The sequence below is a fragment of the Pteropus medius genome, unplaced genomic scaffold, assembly GCF_902729225.1.
Source record: "Pteropus medius unplaced genomic scaffold, Ma_sr-lr_union100, whole genome shotgun sequence".
NCBI classification, from domain to species: Eukaryota; Metazoa; Chordata; class Mammalia; order Chiroptera; family Pteropodidae; genus Pteropus; species Pteropus medius.
In genome coordinates this window covers 1,610,901-1,636,919 of record NW_024353790.1, presented here as the reverse complement: position 1 = coordinate 1,636,919, position 26,019 = coordinate 1,610,901, and the positions used below count along the sequence as shown (strand labels likewise).

The 26,019-nt window shown below is 37.6% G+C and overlaps 1 protein-coding gene across 3 annotated transcripts in view; it reads left to right on the top strand.

The window, feature by feature from the left end:
* PLEKHG1 (pleckstrin homology and RhoGEF domain containing G1) overlaps positions 1-26,019 on the top strand; it is a 203,936-nt gene that overhangs the window by 40,124 nt on the left and 137,793 nt on the right. The window contains exon 1 of one of the 3 annotated variants that reach the window (XM_039851334.1): positions 7,066-7,113. The exons of 1 other annotated variant lie outside the window; for it this stretch is intronic. In XM_039851334.1, the coding sequence (XP_039707268.1) occupies positions 7,086-7,113 (28 nt within the window). In that variant the 5' untranslated portion in view covers positions 7,066-7,085. Of the gene's footprint in view, positions 1-7,065; positions 7,114-12,608; positions 12,633-26,019 lie in introns of those variants that run through there. One more of the 3 variants, XM_039851340.1, reaches the window with a different exon arrangement.

Below are 26,019 nucleotides of genomic sequence, written 5' to 3'. Positions count from 1 at the left end.
AATGTCATCTATTTTGCATGTTAACAGAGGGCATTCTTAAGTTGAAGGGAATGAAACAATCGTTATCTTTTTCGGTTGTGTTAACATTTGTAGATAAGTTAATGGCTTCCTGTAAAAATAATTGTGGATCAGCAAACCTAAGATTTGGGTTCTCTTTAAAGCCAAAAAAAAAAAAATTATCTATAAATATGAACCCCTCTCAGGGTCATTAGACAAACTTCAAAGTGTTAATGCTCATGAAAAGTAGCCCCATTTTTAATTTTTTTATTTGAGTAACAATTTTGGCATTAAATAGCCAGATCACAGAGTGTCATTCATTGCTTTTTTAAAAAGTTAGTGTAATATATAACACATGAAACATTCTACATTGTACGTAATGTATTATATATCCTATTAATGACTGTATATTATATAATGCACAAAATATATAGCATGTATAAATAGTCACACGGAGAGAGAGCAGCATGTCTTTGAGCAGCATTTCTGTGGAGGGCCCAGGGCCACTGAGTCTTACCCAGTGTAGCATCTAATGGTCTTTTATGTGATTAATTTGGCTCAGTTGGTCCTGTGTTTTGGTTCACTGAGGACTTCCTCCTGTCTTTTCCTGTGACCATTCATTCTTCACAAGAGTACAGACACTGCCCCTGGACAAGGGAACAGACCTTCCTGTCCTTGATTTTGTTTATACTCTTGCTTTCAAATCAGAGTTTAGATAAAAATCCCTTGTTTAATCACTTTTAGTTAGCTTCCCATGTTTGGAGCCTCAGATTTTTCTCATTTTGAAACATTTTCTTTGTTAAAAGTTAGATGCCTAATGAATAAGGTTGACTTATTCTACTCTAAATAGATATTTTAAAAACCTAAATCGTTCAGAAGGGGATGAAATCAAATATTTAAAAAAAAAAAACCCTAATACTTCAAATACAGCCACCACTAATAGTTGCTATGTTAGTGTTGACTGTCACCAACTTTTTTCTTTCCTAAAGCATATGTTGAACTCTGTAAAAACGAGGATATTAGTATCTTTCATTCACCTCTTCTCCCCTGACACTAGGGTGACAAGCTAGTCCTGGTTTACCCAGGACTTTCTCAGTTTTAGCACTGAAAGTCTGTCGTCTGGGAACCCTCCTGATTGGCCCTACCTATGACCTCCCAATGTGTTAGACTATAATTTTTATAGTTTCATGTTTTAATACTTTTGTTATACTTATTGTTACAGTATAACTATTAATGTTTGTTAGAAACAATAACAATCTATGGATTATTTCTAAAAATCGAAAGCCAATATGCAAATATTATTTACTATGGAGCCATGTAATATAATTTGAGCCATAGAGAAAGAAATCTCATCGTGAATTACTGAATTTCACTACTTTAAGGAGATTTTCCCAATGGCTTCATTTCCTTATAGACACTCCTCTACTTTTGTGTTATCTTTGGCTTCTACAGTTTTTTGTATTCCAAGTTGTTCTCTTCTGTAGACTCCTGTTTTCATTTGGTCAATTAGTCCCTTTGAGCGACTTTTTATGTATAATATGCATGGAAGGTAAGCTCTGCTACCGCATGTTTGAAAATGTCTGATTTTACCTTCATACTTGATAATTTCAGTCTAGTTTCAAAATGATAGTTCCTCAACTTTGAAAAGCATTGCTCCTCTGATACCTACAATCTAGTGTAGCCAATAAGTCTTGTGCTAGACCTGATTCTTATCACTTAGTTGATTGAGTGTGTGTGTGTGTGTGTGTGTGTCTGTCTGTCTGTCTGTCTGTCTGCATGTGTGCTTGTTTCTGTCTGATTGTCTACCTCCTTGAAGTTTTTAGGAATTTGTGCTTGATCTCTTTTTTGGCCTTTATGATCAGAGGTCTCCCCTAGCTCGGGTTATTTCCTCCCCAATAATATTTATTCACACTTCACCTAGAACTCCAGTAGTAGGATTTTTGGGTCTTTTGGTATCAATTCTCCATGTCTTTCATATTTTCTTTCTTTTTTTTTCTTTTCTGTGTGTTCTGGAGGTTTTCTTGCCTTCAATTTTGCAGCCTACCGATGAGTCTTTAACTGTATAAATTCTATTATTTAGTCCATTGAGTTTTTTGTTTTGGCATCTATTTGTTTAATAATCTGAGAACTTTCTCATTCTTTTTTCTGTGAAAGGGGTATGGCTGTCTATGAATATTTTCCAGCCCTTAAGAAAGTATTGTTCTTGACAATGTTGATCTTGACAGATTATCTCGGATTGCTGAGAATTTTTCTTTTCTAGCATCAATACTTTTTTGGATTTGTTAATTTTTAGATAGAATGTAGTATACTGTTTTCCGCCAAAATCCCAGCTCCAACTAAGTTACCTCCAACTAAGTTTCCTTGGAACTATTAGGCTTTTCAACCTTCTGTGACCTCCCACTATTTTCGAATGTCTTTCCTTCCATCTCCCAACGCTTTCCTAAAAACTATTCCGATTGTCCTCCCTTCACCCCATTTACATAGAATGTTCTGGAACATCCCCCAGCGCCACCCCAAGCAGGTTTTCTTAACATTCATTGACCCTTGCTTGAACCTTGTTGTCATTGCCCCTCCCTCTCTCTTGCTGAGGGTCACCATAGCTAGGGTAGGATTCCTAAAACGAAGGCAAATAAGGTTGTGAAGAGGACAAGAAAGGTCCTAGACATGGGAAGGAGAAGATGGGGAGTTCTACTGATCAGGCTGGGGCTGCCTCTGCCAGGTATCTCTCTGAAAAAATGGCTAATCAGTGATTAGGGGGTTACATTTCTGCCTCTAACCTAGAAACTTAATTGGACTGAAACTGAATTTTTCAAATTATTTTATGTTCCAAAATTCTTCTAGGTAACAATGAGTCAATAGATGACCAAAATAGAAACTGTTAAAACTCTCTTTATGTAGCAAGGAATAGAATTATATAACCTGGATACATTCCCGAAATTTCTTTGTGGTTTGGCTTCAGTAAATCACTACTTTACATACAGCTTTAAAAATATATTTAGACTTAAGTTTAAAGAGTGAGAACCACTTGTGTAAACATCATTGAATACCATTCTTTTAATGAATGGGGTAATATTATTTACATTCTTTCTTCGCTTCCTCTGGAAAGCCCATTTCTTTTGAGAAGGCTTTAACTTATATTGTACTCCCCTTGAAAAGTGAAAGGAATTCACTTTTGTATATTTTAACTCAGCCACAAAATTCTCACTTTTGCCACTGAGAAGTTCTTGGCCCAAATCTCCTTGATAGATATGTTTAGAGATTAGAACAACCCTTACCTTATTTATGCTTTCAGAGAGAAAATCCTCTTTCTCTTTTTCTCAAGGAAAAACAAAACAAAACAAAACAATTTTACAGTTAGTATTTCTGCTTTAAGGAGAAGTGGTGAGTGAGGTAGAAACTGATGACAAAGTGTTTCCTGGGCTGGACCGAGGAGTCTGGGTTCATCTAGACAGCAGCGGGGGGACCTTTTGAAGGACTGAAGCAAAGAAGTCACATATCATGTTTGTCCTATAGATGACAGCATGGAAGTAGGATTTGAGGCAGATGAGAGGGGAGGTTGTGGTATACTCCATGTCAGAAAGTAATGAAGTCACGGACCAAGGCAATAAAAATGGTTCCTGTCCAATTCTATAGTTTTCTTCTGTATGAATTGTGCTGCCATTAGGCTAACTTACAGGTTATTTTAGAAAGACTTAGCCCTTTTAGAGATAGAGGGACCTTGGAAGTTCTTATGCAACTTTGTCATTTTACAAATGGCAAAACCTAAGGCCTAAAGAAATGAAATGATTCCTCTGAGTCAGACAGCTCATAACTAGCAGAGCGTGGGACTTGGGTCCTGACTCCACAGCTGAGACTTTTTCTCTGATGCTACCCACCCATCCTACCTGTTTTCTACTAAGCACCCACTCAGGCCATTGTCCCACCTAAAGATCTGTCACCTGGTGGCTGATGACATAGAGTGTGGTATTGACAGACTTGCCATTTTTCTCCAGTCGGCTCATGCCCGTCCCTTCCAGATGACTTAATTCTAGTCTTCCCTAATCTTCCTAACCTCACATTCTTGCCCATCACATTCAGAAGATGATCTTGTCAATTACTTCCCAGAGAAAATGGAAATCACCCAAGAACACATTGGTCACTGCCTGCCAGCAAATTTAATAACTATCCTCTATCTGCCTGCTCCTTGTTATAACAGTGAAAGTGTCCTCACCTTATTTAATGCTGGGTCCTGGACCCTGGGTCCCAATTCCTCCTGTTTTTTCGGGGATACTTTTTGTGATTTTTTTCCTGTTCCAATATTTTCAACCCCTTCTTCTCTAAAAGATCTGTCCCGTCAACATTTATATTCGTCCGAACTCTCCCATTCAAAACCTTGCTTAGAATACCTATCCAGAGAGCACATTTCACTCAATTATTCATTTAATAATTATTTATGAGCAACCACCATTATGCTAAGCATTGGAAATGCACAAATAAATAGGACCTCACGTGGGCTAATGAGGGAAACAGGTGCTAAACAAATATCTGTACTTGCTGAAAATTTGGTTCAAAAAGTACAATCTAATTTTATAGCAGTAGGGGCTATATTTCAGTTTTTTCTTAGGTGTATTTCAGTTTCATAGTGAAATTTGTGGCAGTATGTTCTTTCTTGCATATCTGTGTACCACTGGGGTCCCACTCTTTGTTCCGTGTTTTACACCCAAGTATCTGGGCTAAAAATGCACATAAACAGAATCTGAAAAAATATTAATCTGCTCGTGGTGTTAAGAACTAGAAACCACATGTATTTATCCTAAGTAAAATCGATTTAAAATAAATAAACCAGATTTAAGATATCTAAACTTGAAAGAGAGATTGAAGAAAATCCTAGTCTTTTTCTGTGAAGGAAACGGAAAACATTATGCAGAAAAGATGATCCGTTAAGTTCAGACTCCCTGAACTATTCTTTAGATGACATTCATATTAAATTTGAACCTTTTAAGTCAGAAAAAATAAATGTGTGAGCACCCACTACATATGCTAATGACACATTTAATAAAAAGAAAAATTGTTTTCTCAATAGCAGATTTAAAATGACAAGATTTCTTTGCACGTGTCAATTATCACCCTCCTAGTTTCCTCATGGGCGACATAATTCAATTTTAGCATTTCCTCTCTTTTGAGAAGTAAAAACAGACCACATTAGCAAAACCGAAGATTTCCAGGAAGTACTAGTTGCTGTAATGGTGAATAACGTGTAGGTGAATAAATCACTGTTTGGAAAGAACTATAAAACGTTTTATTGAAAGTCTGCCCCCCATATTCAGGGTTTTTCCCCCCTGAACTTGAAAGGTCATTGAAATATCCTCAAGATGGATGTTAAATAAAAACTCCATGATATATTTGGCAGTTCATTTTTTAAAAACTGATATGTCAAAGCTTGTTTTTCTTGACTGATGTGGAAAAGTTTTTTTAAAAAGGCCTCAGTGAAAGGAAATTACCTTTCTAAATATAACGTTCTAAAGTGATGTAACAGTTTTTTCCATATGTTGCCTGAATAAAAGTAGTGTTTTTACAGAAGCCTGGTTTAAAAAAAAAAAAATCAGTGCTTCACCATTAAATAAACATGCAGTCACAAATTCAGATTTCTAAAGCTATCTCCCAAAATGTTAGAATATTAAATAACTAACATAAGAAATATGATATCTTCTGTTTCCCTTTACTAACATCTATTTTACTTATGAGATGTTCCAACTTTAAATACCAGAGCCATCTGAATTCTGTTTATTTTAAGGAATTAACATTGTTCACTTTCGCTGCTTGCTCACACATCTGAATTGCTTAAACTTATTAATCTAGATTTAAAAAGAAGTTCCTGGACTCTAATCTATAAAACGTGCTGCTCATAAAATTTTTATGCTTAGAAATGTTCATCTATTTCTGTGGCTTCCTCTGTTTTATTAAATACAGAATCTGCTAAAACCTTAACTTTCATAGTCACCTTTCTTCTTATTTATATCTGGACTTGATCTTTGGAAAGTCTTGCCTTACCCATAATTTTCCTCTGCTGGTGGGCTGCGAAGCCTTAAATTTTCATACTAGAGTTCTATTCTTTTTATGCTTTCGAGAGCACACTGTATCATTAGAGCTGCCTCTGAGCATTGTTGCTGGCTAAAGCCCACTGACTGCAGGTTCCTTAGGAGGAAGGACTGGGTCTGTCCTCGTCACTGCTGGGTCCTCAGCACCTATGCCTGGTACATCATGGGCACTCCTATGTTGGATGCATTCCAGGCACTTTGTGAGTAGCACAGGTTGCTTGAGTGATAGGAAAGCGAGTTAGCAAAGTGTTGATAACCGTATCATAGCATTTATAATCTAGCTACCATCCGGTCTGCTCACTGGTATACCTTCCTTCACAGCCTGATGTCTCAGGCAGAGGCTTGGTGTTTTTCTTTGTAATTTTGGTGCCTTCAACAGCACTTGAATGAATGTCATTCATTCAAGAGACATTCACTACTTCACATTTTTGCCCTGTGTCTCCTCTAACATTGAAAAATAAAAGAAAATTGTGTTGGAATTTGGCCAGCTTTCCTTATTAAGAGGCTCCCTTTGCTTTTGTGTAGGAATGAAAAAGAGAGGGACATACAGGGGACTATAAAGAAGAGGTCACCTACTTGAACTTCTAATCTCTGATTAAGTATTGGAATCAACAATGCTTTCTCAAGTAATTATGCCAACTGTTAATTCCTTTAAAAAATAAGTAGGAAATGTCAAGTTCTAAGGTCTGGGCCATCAAAATCTGGTATGCAGAGTTTGTTTTTGTTTTTTGTTTTGTTTTGTTTTGTTTTGTTTTGTTGTCTATCTGCTTTGGATTTCCTTTTTTAAAAGTTCACAGCCAATTTAACATGAACTATAGTCCAAATTTGGGAAGCATCCAGTATCAGCTTAATGTATCTTAATGCATAAAAACTTTAATCAATTCTACCTAGTATTGGTGTGTGATCCTGTAGAACCCGAGGCTTGATACAGACTAAAAACTGAATTTGTCTTAAAAACTCAACTCATTTTGTAAATTTTATTTATGTGCAGCATGCAGTGCCTGATGAGATATGCAAACCGATATAACATCAGGATCAAGTGAGTAGAGCCTTCGTTTTGAAAAATTTTTCTTAATATACCTGTTAAAATGCCACTGAAACAGTTCCACTTATTAAAAATTGTTGATGTATGCAGTTTTTCCAAGAGCACATTCATTTTGTTATATGAGATGTGTTCCTCAGAGACACTATGGTTTACTTAGTTCGTAATCCCGTGCCTGGCATAGTGCCTGTCACATATGAGGCATTCGCTATGCAATTTAATCAAATTATGGGTAAAACTAGTATTTTTACTGGTTAGAAAACCAATGAATACTAGCTATTGAAAGATTTGTACCCTTTCTCCATAGTCTCCACTTCCAAATTCTAGGGGTTTTTTTTGTTTGTTTGTTTGTTTGTTTTTTTTAAGTGGTTGAGACTCACTGGATTCCATTTGAAACCAGAAAGGGTCAATTAGAGATATCAAATTAGGAATAGAAATTGACTTGAGTTTGCAAGGAAAACTATAGAGTGTCTGTCTTTGGAGGTTTCTATGAGAATAGAAATGTGTGTCTGTATATGACAGATCCTAATTACTGTTGAATTAATAAATAAAAACTGAGTGAGTTATTTGAATAATCACCTATATAAATTAAAAATTCATATGATTATTTAATATTCTTATTCCAAAGTGATTGATAATTTAAATTTTCTCCCTCCACGCCACTTCGGTCCATCTGTTTCGACTGTGAATTCTGTGGCTGGTGTATTTTCTTGTTTATGTCTGAACAAGTATGTGTACATTTAGCATCCCAGAACCAAAACTTGGTTCTATGAAAGGACTAATTACAATCAATAAACTTTTGACAAGAAAGAACTAGGAAAAGCAAGTGTTCTTATACTCTTCTAACTGTTGCAATTTTCCGTAATATTTCCAAATACATTTTTTTAAAAGTTGTCTTTCTAGAGAAAGTAAGATACTATTTAAAAAGGTATCTTCTCCAGTAATAACAAAAATGAGGTTCCTAGAAATATATCTAATGAAAGATCTTTGAGAGCTTTATGTAGAAAATAGAATAACTTCAGCTTTATCGAAAGATACTTTTAAAAGACCTAAATAAGTGGAGAGAGGATAGCATATTCATAGGTAATTTCATTATTGTAAAGATGTCAATTCTCTTAAATATGGATCCAATGTAGTCCCAAGCAAAACGCAACATGTTTTTGGTGGGTCTTAGGTTGATTTTAAAATTTATACAGAACAAAGATCCACAAATAACCAAAAGAATCCTGAAGAAGAAACGGGTAGAAGGATTTAGAGATGTTATGTATATTGTTATAAAGCCATAGTAATTTACACAGTGTGGTTTTGACAGTGCAGATAAGCAATTACAACAGTAAAACAGTAGTTCTGAAACAAGCCCACATTGATATAGAAACCTGATATGCAATAGAGCTGAACCGCAAATCAATGGAAGGAATAAATTAATAAATGATACTGGGTAATAGGTTATCTTATTGAAAAAAATGAAAATGGATCCCTGCTTCACACCATACATAGTAATCAATTTCAAATGTATCGAGGACTTAAATGTGAAATACACAATTATAAAGCTTTTAAAAGAAATGTGGAAGAATAGCTTCATGTCTTTGGGATAGGGAAAGAATTTATTAAACAAGACACAAAAATCATTGCACCATAAAGAAACATATATAATGACACCATATTTAAGAACTTGTATTTGTCAAGAGAGAGACTGAAGATAAACCATAATCCATAACAGACATATGGATTTAAATATTGGGGGAACATATAAAGAGCTCCAACAAATTCATAAGAAAAAGATAATTCCATAGGAAAATGGGCAAAATGCATGAACAATTTTTTTCACAGAGATGGAAATGTGAATGGCCAACACAAATATGAAAATATGCTCAAACTCATTAGTAATTCAGAAAAGGCAAATTTAAAATGCAAAAAAAAAATGCAACTTCTCACCCATCAGAATAGCTATGATTAAAATTTTGTAGTATCAGGTTGGTCATAATATGGAGCAAAAAGAACTCTCATATACTGTGGGTGGAGTGTAAATTGGTGCAATTACTCTTGGGGGAAAAATGAACCCAATAACGTTCAACATATGTATGATAAACAACTCAGCAGTTCAAATTCAGGTAAATACAAGGTAGAAATGTTCACCAGCAGAGCATATAAATATACCCCAAAGTATCCAACAAAATGCAATGAAATACTATCCATCAGTGCAAACAACTGCATTACACAATTAGCAAAGCTACATGAAGGACTCTCACAAACATAATAGTGAGTGGGAGAAAGAAAGTCACATTGGAGTATGTAGAAGTCTATTCTGTAGTTTAAAAGCACATAATTTATTAGAGTAAGATTCCTCCATGTTGGTTCGTTTTCAAGCCCCACATGTTTGCAGAATGGCTGCAGCAGCTCTGGCTTCTAAGCCCTCTTTTGTTCATGTCTAGTAGGAACCGGAAAAGGTATGTTTCCCCCGTAAATTTTAATAAAATACCCCAAATGAGGTCTCATTGGCCCTGATTGGTCTGGCTTGAGCCACGTGCCTATTCATGAACCAATCACAGTAATCAGGGTGAAGCATGATGAGTGGCGTAGCCTAATTAATGTCGTTCAGAGTGCATGGGCTGGGAGTAGGGAAAAGAAGAAGGAAATGCTGGTATGGTAGCAGGAAGGATGGTAGATGGACGTGGGGCTTCTAAAAATAACGGATGATATTATTCTGCCCACTTTCAGCAGCCAGTTTAAGAAGGTTTGGATTACACTAGCTTTGGTTACTTGCTTATGGTCTAGGAAGGACCCGAGGCAGCTCAAAGAAGTGCAGGTAGAAGCAGGAAAGTGGCTTTTACGTTGCCGCGGACCTAGCGTCACAAGTTACCTAGCATTCTCCAGTCAGAATGGACAGATGCGGAGCAGCGCTCCAGGTGGCAGGTATGAGGCAGAAGCGGGACTCTAGTCCAAACACAGATTCCTTTTGGATTTACATGATCAACATGTGTATCCCCTCAAAAATAACTTGCTTTGTTTTTGTCTGCTTGACAATCTCTGTTTCCGACTTAAAGAATCCTTTTAGATATTTATGAGAGGAACACTGGGAGATTTGCTTTTTTTTTTTTTTGCCAGTATTACCCTCGTGTACGTTTCAGTCTAGGCAGGTCTAAAGTCCTATGATTTCCAGTAGACCCTTAAGTGGATTTCTCCCCTCACGTGGTTGCTTCTATGAAGTTCATGTGTTTTACCCAAGAAATAAAGATAACGAATTTTGTGCTTATGAGCAAATCTTTGTGGGCTTTTCTTTATTTTAAATAATTGACATTTTGAGGGAAAATATTTATCATTTGGGTTTTTGTAAACTTATAACCATAAGCAGAAGTGTTTTTATCAGACATCACTTTTAAATCGTTCTTTGTCTAAACAAACACCTAATTCAGACCGTTAAAAGTTGCTTTTACCTAGTCCCTGGGTATGATGTTTCTCTAAAGCTAATAGGCTTTCTATTTTGTCCTACGTATAAAAAGCAAAGTGGGCCCCTTTTGTGGGTAATTTTCATTAACATTCATTCTAAAACAACGAGAATTGATCCCGCAGTTGCTGTTAGAAACACAAAGCTTTCAGTCTTTCTCCTTATTAAAAATAAGCTTATTTTAGACACTGTAGCTAGAAGAATGTAGTGACATATTGGCCTTGTGTGTCCTTTTTACAAGATCAACCCTGATATTTTATTTATTTTTATCTTCAAACTCAAATTAGTTGTGTTTTCCCCTTATAACTTATTTTAAACATCACCTTTCATGTTCTCCAGGCTTTAAGTTTAGCATTGTTCTTTGGCCAAAAGCAATAAAACGTGACCTATTTTACCACGATTCAGTGAAGTGCAATCAGCATTTTCTTTTCACAAATATAACATCAATATCGATGGCTATTTATAACTTTCCCCCAACCTTCTAAAGTGTGATGAAGTGGGTTTTTGTTTTGTTTTGTTTTGTTTTGTTTTACGTAAAATTCTATTTGTATTTCATGTCCTGAGTATAACATATTAGTGGATTTTGCACTTAAGGCTGGCTAATCAAATATTCTTAATATTTTTCTCTAAAAATCCTATTGTAGATTTATAGAACTGCCTCTGAGGTCCTTAACTATTCACCTATAAATAAACATCGCCGATTATAAAAGCTCTCTTGCTGTTTTCCTATACCTTTCATGGTAGTTCACCTTCTACAGACCAAAAATATAAATTCATTGGTTTACCTCATATTGAATTTCCTGGCTAGATGATGCTTTCTCCTTCCCCTTTTTTAAAAAGTGCATTTGCACTTTTCATCATTTCTCAGTGAGGAAAGCATTATTCTAAAGATTTCCTTAAATGTTTTCTATATAGATCTTTCACTATAAAGATAATTGTGTCGACTAGGACTCATTTTCAGACTGTCTCCATTTTCATTTGTGATTGGTCTTTGCTGCCTCCGGACAGAAAACATTGCTTTTCACATATTGTTTTTTAAAATTATCTTCCAGCACCTTTACTGTTTCTAACAGGGTATTTTTTTAGTTATTTCTCTTGTGTTTTCTAAGTCCTTGACCTTGTCACCTGCTGATGGTGGTAATTTAGTGTGTTCATTTTCTCTCAATATTGTGTTGTGAGCCTCTTTTATTTTATTCCTGACTTTTTAATAAAAATGTTCTCTGTTAGCTTTAGATCATTTTAAAAATCATGATAAATATCTTTCTATTTCTAGGTTACCGAGAAGTTATCAGATATCGGTGCTGAGTTTATCACGTGCCCCTTAGGCATCTTTGAAAATACTAATTTGTGTTGTTCTCTTGTGACCAATTAATAGAACATAATAGAAATATCCACCCTTCTACCCCAACTACTTTACAAAGATGGAAAGTGAGAGGAATTATGGAAGACAGCCATGGAAAGGAATGCAGGGCTAGAGTGGCCATGGCCTTAGACAGTTGTTCCCATCCTGGGGTGGACTTATGTCTTGGAGATAGGGATACTCTGGTTAAGACCGAGTGAAACCATCCATTCTCTTTCCACTCCTCAGGGTTTCATCTCTCCTCTGGGTAGGGGAAATTCTTCCTGGCTCCCAGGAAGTCATTAAGCTTGATTTTTAAGTGCTATTGGAAGTATAAGTCTCAATTTTTTCTGAGTATTTCGAGGAAAGGAGAAAATCAAAGCTTGGACATCAGTAACTTTGTAACACCACATTCTGCAAGTTTTTTTTTTTTTTTTTGCCTGGTTTATTTTTGTTTTTGTTTTTAATTAAGTTGTTATGATTATGGCATAGGTCTGTTATAGACCAGTAGCACAGATATGGCGTTTTCCTGGGAAATTTATGGCCTTTTTGTATACAGTCTTCCTTTTGCTATTTAAAATTAGCCCTGATTCTCATCCATGTTCCACTAAAATAATTTTGGAAAAGTAACATTTAATTCAAATGCAATTCATTTTTTGTTTTTCTACTACAGATGAAGACGGATGTCAGGAGTCTGTGAGTGAAGACATAGGAAATGCTTCAGCTATAAACGTGAGCTGTTTTCATTTTTTTGCCATTGAGTATGGAACATGTTAAAAAATTAATTATTTAAAATTTAGGTTTGTTAGAAATTTTTGTCTAAGTATACTGTAGGCAAAATTTTTCTTGCTTTTAACTATTTTGTAAGACAGAATAAGAAATATTCTAACTACAGGATGAAGTATGAAAAAATGTATAGTTCAATATATATATATAGACTACAAATGGAGTTGGGAACAGTAAAGCATAGTGTCACCCAATTTGGAGTCATTTCTTCCAACTGGCCTTTTAGTTAATGAGTAGGTCTTTTAGGTACTATTTTAAGTGCTTTTCATTGGCCAGAAGAATTCTTCTTAACCTTTTAAACTTCTTTTTCTTCAAGATTTAAAATCTCAGTCCACTTTTGTAGTATTCGAAAAGCTGCAATGAATGATAACAGGCAAAGGAAGGATGGGATATGCTTTTTTTTTTTAAATCTAGCCAATTATTTTACTCTGTTTCTTTCCTAAGTACTTTAATTTATCATACTCTGACCACATTAGAAGCTATTTGTCAGGACCTGAAATGTTGAACTAACAGTTATATACCAAATGCTTTCTGGAGCAATAGGAATATATGAAGAAACTCAATCTGGGAAGCATAGCAGTATCACTTTTTACTCACAAGTTTATATTTTCAATTTTATACCAGGTCTTTTTTTTTTTTAACCAAACAGTAAAATAAGACAAAATGAAAACCATAAGTCTAACAATCAGTTAGAGCTTTGCTGCCTTTAACTAGCAAATTAATAATGCTTCATTGAAATTATAAATATTTGATACACTGCATTATTCTTGAAGTTCTCAAAGTTATTACAAAGCTAAATGGTATTTGAATGGAGTAAAGAGGACTTTGTGTCAGAGTCCGGAGTTCACTGGTGTTTTGTTAACCGGGGAAACAATGGCTTTCTTGCTGCAGATCTTCATTACTGGCGAGAAAGTCACAGAAGACCTTGTGCCTGACTTCTGACTAGAATGCTGAGTAGCTTAAATATCAGGCGTCTATGTGGTTCAGAGTTGACTGACCCATTATACACAGGGCTCAGGGTCTGTGATATTTTCAGTGGCCCTGAAAATGTTTTAATTTTCATCTCACTTAAAAGCGGGAAAAAATAAACATGATAATAGTGAATGTATAACAGTAAGCCCAGCCTGGATTATATTTTTCTTTAGACCAATGCAGCCAGAAAATATGATTTTTAATATTTTTTTTTTCTGGAGGAAGGAGCCAAAGTGCACAGAGCTCAAGAAAGTCATCGCATGTCCCTCCCTGGGTCACGTTCTACATATGTGACAGATTCAATCATTTGAATGCTGTTTTCTTCTCTCTCTCTCTCTCTCTTTTTTTTTGAAAAATAGTAGTCATTTCTTCTGCATAAAGGATTATCTCCTCTGTAAATGAGTTTATAGACTTGTCTGCTCATCAGAGAGATGCATGGCTCTATCTACAAAGAAAGAAATGACATATTGTTAGGTTAGATAGCTGAAGTTCTTCATTATGTTTTTGTAGAATAAAATAAAAATGTTCTCCCTTGAGAGGCCCGTTGATATTCTGTTTGCTTCGTAATATGATATGGAAAATAAAGGAAGAGGAAGCAAGACCGCCTCAGGATTCTTTGGTCCCGGTTTAGACAAGTGTTTTTTGCCTGGGGTGGGGGCGTTCCGTTAGGGTGGCTCACCCCACCCCTCACTGCTGTGGGAGTCTGGAATATTAGCTCTTCCATAGTCCCTGATCTGCGTTACTGACTATGCAACAGTTTCAATTACTATGACTGATCTGGTTTTGTTTGTTTCTGAAACTGTGATCTGGGCTTGGAAAAAATATTTGTGTTAGCCTTCAACTGCAGTGACCATAAAATGAGAATCGCTTCTGAGAGTCACTTGTTGATTTAAAAGTAAGTGTGTTGTATGTCTGAGGACTTTTATCAAAATAGGTGCCCACTCAAATATAAACTCCCCAAGTGCCGAAATCTCTCTATATTTTGTTCGTTGCTATATACTCCAGAAGAAGCAAGACATATGAGAGAAGCTCAAATGTTTGCTGAAAGAATGAATGAGCGCATTTCCTCCTTTGGAGGAATCACGTTTCCTCCCCTCCCTCTTCCCCATGTACCAAGGCTCCAGGCTACCGGTTTGAGGTAGTAACTGTGAGGACTCAGCAATGGAAGGGCCTGTCTCCAGTGCCCTCAGGGGTGACCCTGTGCTGGTCAGTCCCCATCTTGAGACTTAGTTTGGCTTTCACAAAAACAGACAGTTGGGCTAGAAGGAACCTTTTTAGTCTTCTAGAACGAATTAAAACAACCACCAAAAACAGGCATTCTAATGGCCTTCTCCACCTTGATGGTCCTCTGGGCTCCCCTTACCCTGTGTTGGTCTCAGGCTGGTCCAAGCCCCCCACACACACACTCCCCGCCCCTGAGGAAAAAGCACCCCCATGTTTCTAAAGCAATTATTTATTTTAAATATAAACGTATGTTATTAAATTGATAAACACTACCCCCGCCCCAGAAAGAAGGGTCGTGTTAGATTTCTAACATGAAATGGTGTGGGGTATGTAAGTGAGCTGCCAAACCTCTAGTTGTCATTCTAGCAAGTATGTGGGCATGTATACAAAAATACACATAGTACAGCAATATATAATCCCCCAGTCTGCTACCCGCAGACTATAGTATATATAAGAGCTGTCTTCTCTAGGGAAGTGAGCCAGTATATGCCACTGGGCACCACTTAATCACATTTAGGAAAGCAAGAGAATTCTAGAGAGAACTACCGCTCTCTCCAGCTACTGAAGACCTAAGTCTAGAGGTGTCAACAGGAGGAACGAACTGACTTTAATTAGTAATATTTGATTAGGTCATCCTGGTTTACATAAACTTTTGAAAAAATTAGAGCCTATTTTGCATGGTTTGTTGACCCTAGAGAACTAGAATGCATTGTTTTTCTGTTGGTATGACATATGTTTTGTGTGTGTGTGTGTGTAGTGGGGAGAGGGCTTCAAGACTACATTTTTGAGGCATATTCTTGCATATCTGCACATTCAGGTATACCTACTTTTTTCCTGAATGTACTTGCCCCTGCATTTTGTCCTCAATGCCTTTTTGTCCAGGGTTTCAGCGGCTCCAGTTCTTTGATGACAGCGTCCCAGGGAGAAGCCACTATTAGAAGCACACAGTGTAGAGCTGCCCAAGGAGAAGAAAGAAGCCAACTAACTGTTCCGGGGCACACACTGGGCTCTGGCGTGCTTGGAGCACCCTGATCTTTCCTGTTCTTGCTAGCAGATCCCAAGTTCCTTATACTGTCAACTGGGGGAACAGGAAAGCGGGGCGCTTTCAGTGAAGATGCCAAAGCTTAGAAATGGCATGTTTCTTCTCCTTGACTTGCCATGACTAGGCACTGCTGTGATGGTGCCTGGTGGCCCTACTGTGTGGCCGTGCTCTTCTCTAGAGGCTAAGCGTCACTCTAGTTTCTTCCATCTCTATCTGAGGACTCTTACTACCTTTTCATGAGCAGTTGCAGGAGGCCCTCACCCTGAGACCATCCTGGGTCAGTAGCTGCTTCTGTGACACCTCAGAAGTATGTAGTCTTGAAGCTGAAGCCTTTGTGTGATTGGAATATTGTGGCTTGTTACCCCTAAGTCTTACAAGCAATATGGTAAAGGCATGTTCAGGGAAGAATCAACATCCCTCCACATGTCCTATAAGCGACCTTGCCAGTGTCTTCCTAGAGCCTTCTAAGTGCCTTACTTAGGGATGATAGATTTGTCGGAAGGCAGCTAATAGAAGAATTATCAGGGAGAACGGCATAAATGATTCACAATATGAATAAATAACTTACTGTATTGAGCTAGACATTGCTAATAATATAACCATCAGTACAATTCTTGGCACAGTGCCAGAGGACAGGGACTTACTGCAGTGTCATTGATTGAGACGCTCTCCTTTAGTTTCTTCTGTTGCAAAAACCCCTGATTATTTCTTGACATGGTGTTGTCATGAAAATGATTGTTTTAAACGTATAATCCAAGATGAAAAGCATTATAATAACTAAATATCGTGGTTACAAAAATATAGCACAAAATCACGGCCTTCTGGAAGATGTACAGATTTGACTCTCTTGAGTACTGGGTGCCTCTCCTTCATTAAATGATATCACCTGTAAAGAGATCTGCAGCTCAGGTGCACAAAGGCACGGCCGTGTTTAACACTGCTGAACTGTGCTCTTAAAGGTGATAAAGTGTACGTTGCATGTATTTTACCACATTTAAAAAATTTTTTAAAATATCACTTAGAAGTTTGCATACTTTAAGCTGGTATAGAGTCTAGACATCCCTGGGGAGGAACGGGGAGGAGAGGTGTTGGAGTATGCAGAAGAGGAAGACTTCCTCGCCATAGATCTTTCCTTATATCCTATGAAGGGGATAAAGTGGTCCCCAACCATTTTTGAGAGAAAAAAGATATATATATATTTTTTAAGTACTTGTTTTCTCATGAAGGGATGACCTTCGAAATGAAGAACTAGTTCCTGTTCCTGGCATTGAGCTTTAGGGGATTCTCAGGACACTGTGTCCTCAATTTTGTGAAATTATGGTAATAGGTTTCTGTCAAAAACAGGAAGGGGAAGGGAGTCCATGGTTAAATAAGTTTGAGATTTAAGCAAGGTTAATGAGTTTCTGTGCTGCCGTATTTATTATTGGATCACAGTACCTCCTCCCTCTCACCACCTCCTGCCCCGCCTTCTACTTTTTAAACCTATTACTGTGTTGTTCTGTGGAACGCAGTTTGGTAAATGCAGATTTGGGTCAAGTATGGGATTAAGGTCAAGTATGGGAAAGAGGAAGCAGTCAGGCACAGACACAGAAGTTGGTTATAGGAAGAAATGTAAATGAATTAAAGCCATATTGTGACCTGTCTGGCTAGGAGGAGCCAGGAGAGAGGACATTTGCAGAGCAAAGCCCTATACGATAGCTCTATGTGCTCCAGCCCTGTTTGGATAACCTATAACGGAGCCAGCCCTTGAGTCTGCTAGTTAGGGAGCCCCTCACCTTTCTCTCTCCCCTCAGGCTGACCTGTATGTTCCATGTAAAACTCGTGGGGCCTCTTGAAGCATTTAGCGAAGCCATTGGCTCAAGGCTCAGCAGAAGATGACATTTAATCGTCTGAAATTCTAATGTGGAAGAAAGTTTCCTTGGATCTTTTGCTATTAAACGATCTCCAATCTAATAATACTTGATAAATTATGATGGACCCACTTATACAACACGTATTGAAAAAGTAACATAAAATTACTTAGCACAAGTTGTTATCAATACATTGCTAAAAGTGATCTGTGTCAGGATGATCATTCTATCAATGAGAGCCTACTTTGTGTGAAGCAGTATGTATACAGCACAAAGCATGGCGAAGGATGCAACAGTGAGAACATAAAGCCTCTGCCCTTGTCACAAAGATGATAAAGTGAGTCAGAGGAGGTAAAACACATATGCAAATACTGTTTCTAGGAAGCAGCATGTGATAAAAAAAAAAAACCAGAAATTTAGAGTAGCAAAGGGATTAGAAATGTGATCTGAAGAAATACACTTCCCAGCAAATTGTTCACTCGTGAATGTTCCGTGTCTTTGAAAATAATACTTGTTTTTTGTTGGTTGGGTAAAAATTATGGATTAAGTCACAATCATTTAATTTTTATTCAAATCACTGATATACTTACTTCGTTTTTTCTTTACTTGACCTGTCATTTTCTGAGAGAGCTGTTTTGGCATTCTCATTGTGTTAGTGAATTTCAATTTTTTCTTTTAGTTCTTTCAGTTTTTCCTTTGTATGTTTCAAAGCTGTGCTTTAGAACATGAAGGTTAACAAGTTATTCACTCATTATATTCCTAGGTACAAGGTAACTGCTGAACGTTAGAAACCACACAGAATGTCACATCCCCATGAAGTGTGGGATCACAGATTATGGAAGGTTTCATGTTTTTAACATCTGCAGCTAATGACAAACCCTGGATAGACCTACCAGGGGCTTGCTCAGGGACCATCTTATGGGAGCAGAAAATGTCTTATGAACCAGATGCACTTACCAGTGGTGCCAGATCTGCTTTTAGCAGCACTAGGTAACGAATCCAGTGTCTGGAACAGATAATTAGTTGTAATATTTGAGAAACTTGTAGAAGCATTGGACCAGATTCACCAAGCTTAAGAAGTCAGTAAAGCGGAATTATCCAGCAGAGCTTTAGGTAAGCAAGGCCTGCATTCATGTTAACTGAAGAAAGTGACCTCACCTCCCCCTGTGCCTTGACCCCTTTCTTCTGTCTCATTCCAGTTCCCAACCATCGCAATTTCAGTTGCATTTTTTCAAAGCATGCATACTTTTAGAAATCTGTGTCATATTATTGCCTTACGCCATCATGCCTTTTCTATGCCATAAGGAAAGCCTGTTCTGGATGAAGATTACATTTGTGATAAAGACTTTTTAGAGTTAAGCAGGGCATTAAAGCAATCATTGTGTTTTAAAATAGAAAGGCATAGAGTTGCAATTGATCTTAAATCCTGTATTAAGTAGACTATTTTCTTTTAATATTCTTTGTCTTAAAAAATATGAGGTCTGGTTTCTTAAAGTGTTGTAACTTCATACATATTCCTTTGATTTCTAAAGCATAGTCATTCAAAGAAAAACAGTTCAACAATTTCACAACGTCCTCATAAATGGAATATTATAACAACCAGGCTCTTAGAAAAATGATTGCCAAATTGTTTTTCTCTGGTTTCCCTTTTTTCCTAAGCCTCCTGTCTCATTTCTAACTCTTTTTTTGGGTGTTTTCACTTAGGGATCTCCAGTCACCTCTAAAGTCACTTATTCTTAAAACTACCACTTTCTCCCAGCTCTCATCATTTCAAATGCACATCTGAATCTCTCTCTTCCTCCTCCCCAGCCCTACTCCAAAATACCCAACTTGTCACCGAATCTCACTAAATGTATCTTTACCATCTGTTTCTTCCTTTCTTTTTCATTTCCAGCCTTTGTGAAGGAAAAACAAACAAACAAACATTGGAGTGTTGACCACAAACTGCACACTACATACTTTTTCTTATTTATTTCTTTTAGCCTTGTGTAGTAATCATGAATTGGACTTTACAGGTTAGGAGACTTGAAGCTCTCACAGATTTAAGGCATTGCCCAGAGTCACATAACTAGTAGATTTTGGGAACGGGACGTGTTATAAATACCCAAGTGCAAGTCCAAGTCCAGTGCTGCTTTACTGCCGTGGAATGTGAAGTGCGGCCCCCAACCCGGCCATGCATTTGCCTCCATGGTGCTATATCCAGGCAGAAGGACTGGATTCTCTTTCTCTCTGGTTTTCTGGACTTGAGAACCTTCGGTTCATTCTGCCCACCAGCCTGGTCCACCCAAAGTGCTGGGTTAATTATGTCAGATGTCTGGTCTGAAACTCACCGAGACATGTTGTTGCTTGCTTCATAAGTGCCAAGCTTTTTTTTTTTTTTTTTTTATCTTTAAGTGACTGTTCTAGAAAAGAATATTTTGCACCACCCAGAACTCTCTCCACTCATGAAGTCTGTACAAGAGAAACACAGTGGGATCTGAGGTCAGCTGGACCTGGGTGTGGATCTCAGCTCACCTCCTTCCTGGGAGGACTTGGGCAAATTTTTTGCCATCCTCATCTATAAAATCTTGACAATAAACTCACTTCAGTTTATTTGTGGGTCTAGAGGATGCATGTACAATTCCAGCTACAATGAGAGCCTGGCCCTTGGCAGGCTCTCAAGTGGAGCTAGAGGGCAGTAGCGGTAATACTATTATCTAGACTTTATCTGTCCTTTTAAACTTAGTTCAGATTTCTCCTCCTTTTTAAATTACTCCAACCTGATTTTATCTGCTCCCTCCTCAAAGCTGCTGTATCAGTTAGCCTCTGAACAATTCATTTAGCAATTTTAATTATGTAGTGCCTCTTGACACTGCTTTGTGATCTTAAAAATCCTTCTTGAAATGCCTTCTTGAGTGCTGTTAACTCCTGCTCTAATGGACTAAAGGAATTTACAGGCAGGGCTAAGTCATATGCATGGTACATAGCCTGGCACCTTCTATGTAACTATCCACAAACTTTAGACTCAAAATTAAGAATTTTCACATATATTCGTAAGAAACCAATAAGCTGAGTTCATGTTAAGTATAGAGGGTTCCCAGGTAGATCCCCGCCCCTCTCCCCCGTCCAGCATGATTATAGCCCAAATTTCTTTGTTCATAGTTCTGAATATGAATAATAATACAGAGCAAAATTTAAAACTCCAGGAGATTGTATTATCCAACATTTCTGATAAAACTATCTTTTGAACCCTGGGAAATCTTAAACATGTATGTATTAACAGTCTTGTTTTATTTTCTCGGAATAACTCCAAATTAGGAAAAAAATCTCTAACTTTTTCAATAAGAAATTTTTCTCTCTTTCCCCCTGGCCGAGTTTTCTTTCGGCAGCGGGAAGGTGGTGGGGGAGGGGTAGGGAGGGGTCGGCAGGACGAGGTGTCTTGTGGGGAGGATGATCCTGTAATATAAAACCTGAGGAAGAGTCGTGGAAGATCTCTTTTAGAAATTAAAATGTGGTGGCACTTTTAAACTGAAGCAACAGTTTTGTTTATTATGGGCTTTTAAGCGTCATTCAATCACCCCATATTCAGAGCCATTTTTAAGAACTCCACACTTCATGTGTAAGTTTAGCTGGAGATTTAGCCTCCCTCTTTAAACAATAGAAGAATTCATGGAAGAAGAATCATTTGAAACAAGTTGCAAGCAAGTTTCACCTGCCAAGGTGTGTGTCCTTTCGAAAAATCACATTTAAATGCACTCACACTAAGTCTTCTTCTAAACAAAATACATATTGATAACTTTGGCAATATTTTGCTTACATAGAAAAAGTTACTTGTTGAAACATGCTTAAGGACAAAAAAGGTCTCCTCGGTCTGCCAGGTCTAAAGATGTGACATTGAGCTGTATGAGACCCTTTGGAGGAGCCCTTCCTGGGGAAATGGCATTTTTCCTTCTTGGGGTCAAGGAGGGGAGTGAAGGGGTGGAGACCACATCCCCCAGCTGTGGAAATGTGTCCTCCTGGGGAACGCCTGGCTTAGTGACTGAATTCTTTGCTTTGTGCCCTCAGCCTCACTCATCTGTCTATGAGACAATGGTAGATAAAGCCTCGGAACACACCCAGGCACAGCCTGGCTTGGCACACATCACCCCTGAGATTTAGAAAGAGCTCTCTCTTAGCAAAATGCCCTTTTGATAGAAAATTTTCAAAAATTCAGACATTTTGTAGAATGTTTGGACACTTAAGGCTAGTATTTAAAGACTGGGAACGAATAAAGATTCAGTTGGTAAAACTACGTGTATGCACAGCATATGTTATGTGCAGGCGATATTCAGTTTAAGCCAGGCTTAAACTGAATATCAAAAGTTTGTTTGAAAATATTTTGGAATGGGCAGTTCCCCGGAAAACAGAGCCTAATTAGCCAAAACTATATGTGAAAAGCAGTAAAGGCCACTTGGGAGGCCAGTTCCCATTACTAATATTTTTCCCCATTGTTCCCATAAGCAATTGAAATTTCAAAATTTTTGGACAAACCTCATCTCCTAGAGAACTTCTCACAACTAGAGAATGAAGCATAAACAATTTTTATTAAGTGATATATCTTGATATCGGAATTTAGAGATACACATATGAGCCATAAAACTATAGTAATACAGACATGAGTGATTCGAGAGAGTTTCACAGAGCAATAATAGAAAACAACGATATAGCACTTTAAAAATGTGTTTCTATTTTATCCCATTTTTAATTTTGAAACTCTAAGACTCAGACGTTCTTATGCATTTTGTGGCAAGAGTTTCGGTGGAATGCTGTGAAGTGAACGGTGTGATAGAGCCTAGTGTCCTGAGGAGAGAAGAGGAGACCATAAGAATGATGGCATGTCTGAACCTCCTAGGGAGAGAGAGGAGCGAGGAGCGAAGAACTCAGAAGAGTGGGCTGTAGAACGGAGGGATGTGGACCTACTCCGTGGACCATCCCAAAGTGAGAATTTGCTAGTTATGGGCAATGCTCGGTTGAAGGAGAGAAGAAGAGAGAGGGTCTGGAAATCCTTGCCTTTACCTCTTCCTTTCGGCAACTCATCTCCCTAGTCAGGATTAGCCCTGTATCTCAAACGTGTATTCTTCCATCAAAACAACGATACGCTATGGTTACATCCCACAGTTGAGGGTCATTATGGCTTAAAAAGCTTTTATAGGCAGATATATACCATTAGAACCTGGAACGCATTTTCCTGTAGAAATAAAAAAATCATTTACCAGGAGCCTTTCGGAAAATACTCCATTTTTAAATTGGTTCTGCCTGTAAGTGTAGAGTTGAGCGAGCCTGAGGAGAGGTTAGTAGTAAAATGCTCGTTTCTCATGGAGGATGTGGGACTTTTTTCCTTTGGAACTCAATGAGCTGTTCTACCACTTTGTACACCTGGAGACCAGTCTCAACTATGTGTCCCTTAGACACAAAATAAAATTCCAAAGTTTTCCATGCTTACGATTTTTTATAAATATGAGCTTTTCTAGCTGAGAAATTTTAAACACTTATGAAAATGATTATGATACTCATGCGGTCACTTTAGAGTACAAAAAACAGATGGTAAGGAGTTTTGTTGACATGACCAGCTGACGTGCTGTGAGATATTGAACAACTTGGATTTATTTTTCTTCTTTCACGATTGTTCTTCTGACCATCTTGAAAGACAGCCAAGAAAACTTTTTCTTCTAATTATTTCTAACTACTTCTCAGAAGTTCATTCAAGACTTACAATTAAACAAATCATCCATGCTTAGGGAGCACCAATTTGAACATCAAATGTTTACATTTATAAGTAGAGAGGATGAATTATTTCCCCCTAACTACCATCAGGTGGTTTTGGCCTGAAAGGCAAGTTATTTAGTTTTGCTCACTCTTGTATACTGAGCAGTTGCTCAGTAAATTAGTTAAATAATATGGTATCTTGGTTCAGAAAAATGTAATTCCTGAACCATTTAGAGCAAATGATAAATAATTTGCATTTTAGATTTATAGCAAATTGAAGACTTACTTTCTAAAGAATTTTTATTCTAATATATCAGTGTATATTCAGGAAGGAAATACTAGAGATATGTAAGGTACTTCCTTTTCTAACATTCAAAGCACACTCAAGTTTATTACATCTTTTATCTCCCACTCCCCCAGCCCCAAATTGTCGTACTTTCACTGGTTTACTGGTTTCATTGGAAGTTTTCACTGGTTTTACACTTTATCAGATAGAATATTTTAAACTATAATAGAGACGCTTGCTCAAATGTGTTAAAACAAAACCTTCTGTTGAGGGATTGTAGCCTTTAAGATTCATTGACTCAGGAACATCACTGAGGACTTAGTTTCTTCCTTCTTTCTGTTCCGCCATCTTTCTTGGCTTCCTTCTCAAGCAGGTTCTGCTAAATGATTGCAAGATGGCTTCTAAACACAAACAGATCAACAGATTCCCTTGTCCATACATACCAAGAGAAAGAGAGGAACCTCTCCCCAGCCATGGGATACAAATCCCTTCTCCCAATCTGATGAGGTCACTTACATCATGGAAAGCAGTAACCACACTAAGAATGCCATACACAGACTTAACCTAATCAGGGTCCACCGATAGAGTTGGGGATGGGATCAGCTGTACCTATTCCACATGGCTAGGAGTAGAAGGGATGAAGAGGTGGATACTTCAACAAAACAAGTTGTTGTTAGGAAGGGGGAAGTGGAGAATTGATGCTGGGGTGAGCAACCAACAGTGCCCATGAAAGCGGAGCTGTTGTACTTAATTGTTGCATTCCTATTTTCTAAATAAAACACATTTCTGAGTCTAATCTGTCAATCCCTGGCTTTTATCTCTCCATACTATTGCAGATTGCCCATCCTTCTACAAAGTTACTCAGATTACTTCTTGGCACCTTGAAGGAGAGGGAGCATGTCTTATGTTATGAACAGCTGTGGTGTTGTCCTCATCTTCTAGTCGAAGTTGCTGGAACCTGCCCATAATCCCACTGACACTATTCTCCAGAATCACACATAGAACCTGCTCTAAGCGAATTAGTGCTTTGTTCTTTGGAGCATGTGCCAGAGTCATACTATTCTCAGTAAAGAATTGTGGGGTATGCTTCTAATTCCTCATGGAATTTTAAGTGAATGTTAGAAAATACTTTCTCTTCTCTATTCCTCTATCTTTAGGGCTCAGACATTGGCTGTCGAAACAGGGCCCGAAGACAGTAGATCAATAACTGAGCTGCTGAGGATGCCTGTTTTCTGGCTTGGATAGCTGGATGGAATTAAATTTTAATCAAGAGGACAGGCTCTGCATAATATTTAGTACCCAAGTTAAATAGACCAATGTAGGTGTATTTGTAACCTATTTATCCTTTATGTCTGTGGGAAAATGTGTTCCAGACTCCAAAATTTGAGTCTAGACACAATCTGTTTGTAGGTTGCAAGTTAGATGCTGTGTCAAGGATTCAATGATTTGATTTAATGATTAATGTCAATGCTAAGCAGGGGGCTTTCTTCCTGCTGGGTAATTTTTCTCCATTCATTGAAGGCACCAACACACATCACTAGGGAAAGACTATTGTTTTTCTTACCTACACAACAGGTGGTAAAATCCCTAGCTACTTCTGGTATTTGTTTCTTTATTCCTTAAGGTTTGGCAACCCAAGGAAGTTGGTTGAAGTAGTATGGGGAGCCTTACTCCAGAGCTCAGGTAATAGGAGAAAAACACAGTTAAGGCCAAAGGAATTTATAATATATAAACTTGGCCTCAGAAAGTCTGTCTGCCTGTGATAATATTACTTGCGCCCCCCTCGTAAGTGAAATGGTTATCCAATGGCTGATTTGATGCCATTATTTTTTCTTTCCACATTGGAAATATCCTTGCTTGAGCAAGAATTCCCCATTAAATCAACAGCAGCAACAGAGATATGTCTATGAGTCTTTCTTCTGAGTCTTCCCTCCACTCTGACAATGCTCTGGATAAAAGAGGCAGTTATATAAATGTAATGCAGACATGTAATGTGGACAAAATGTATTTAAAGGGTTAGATGTTCCATTTTTTGCAGTCTTGATGAGGTTGTGGTTGTCTGAAGTAAGCCTATATATTCAGATTGGAACATTTCCCAGGGAAGAGTCTAGGAACAAGGGTAAACTTAGTCTTCCTTTCAACAAGCTGAAGTCACCACAGATAACACTGGCTTCCCCCTTCAAGGGCTTCTATGGTCTGGTTCTGTCCAGCTATATGTCCTATTACTTCCCCATC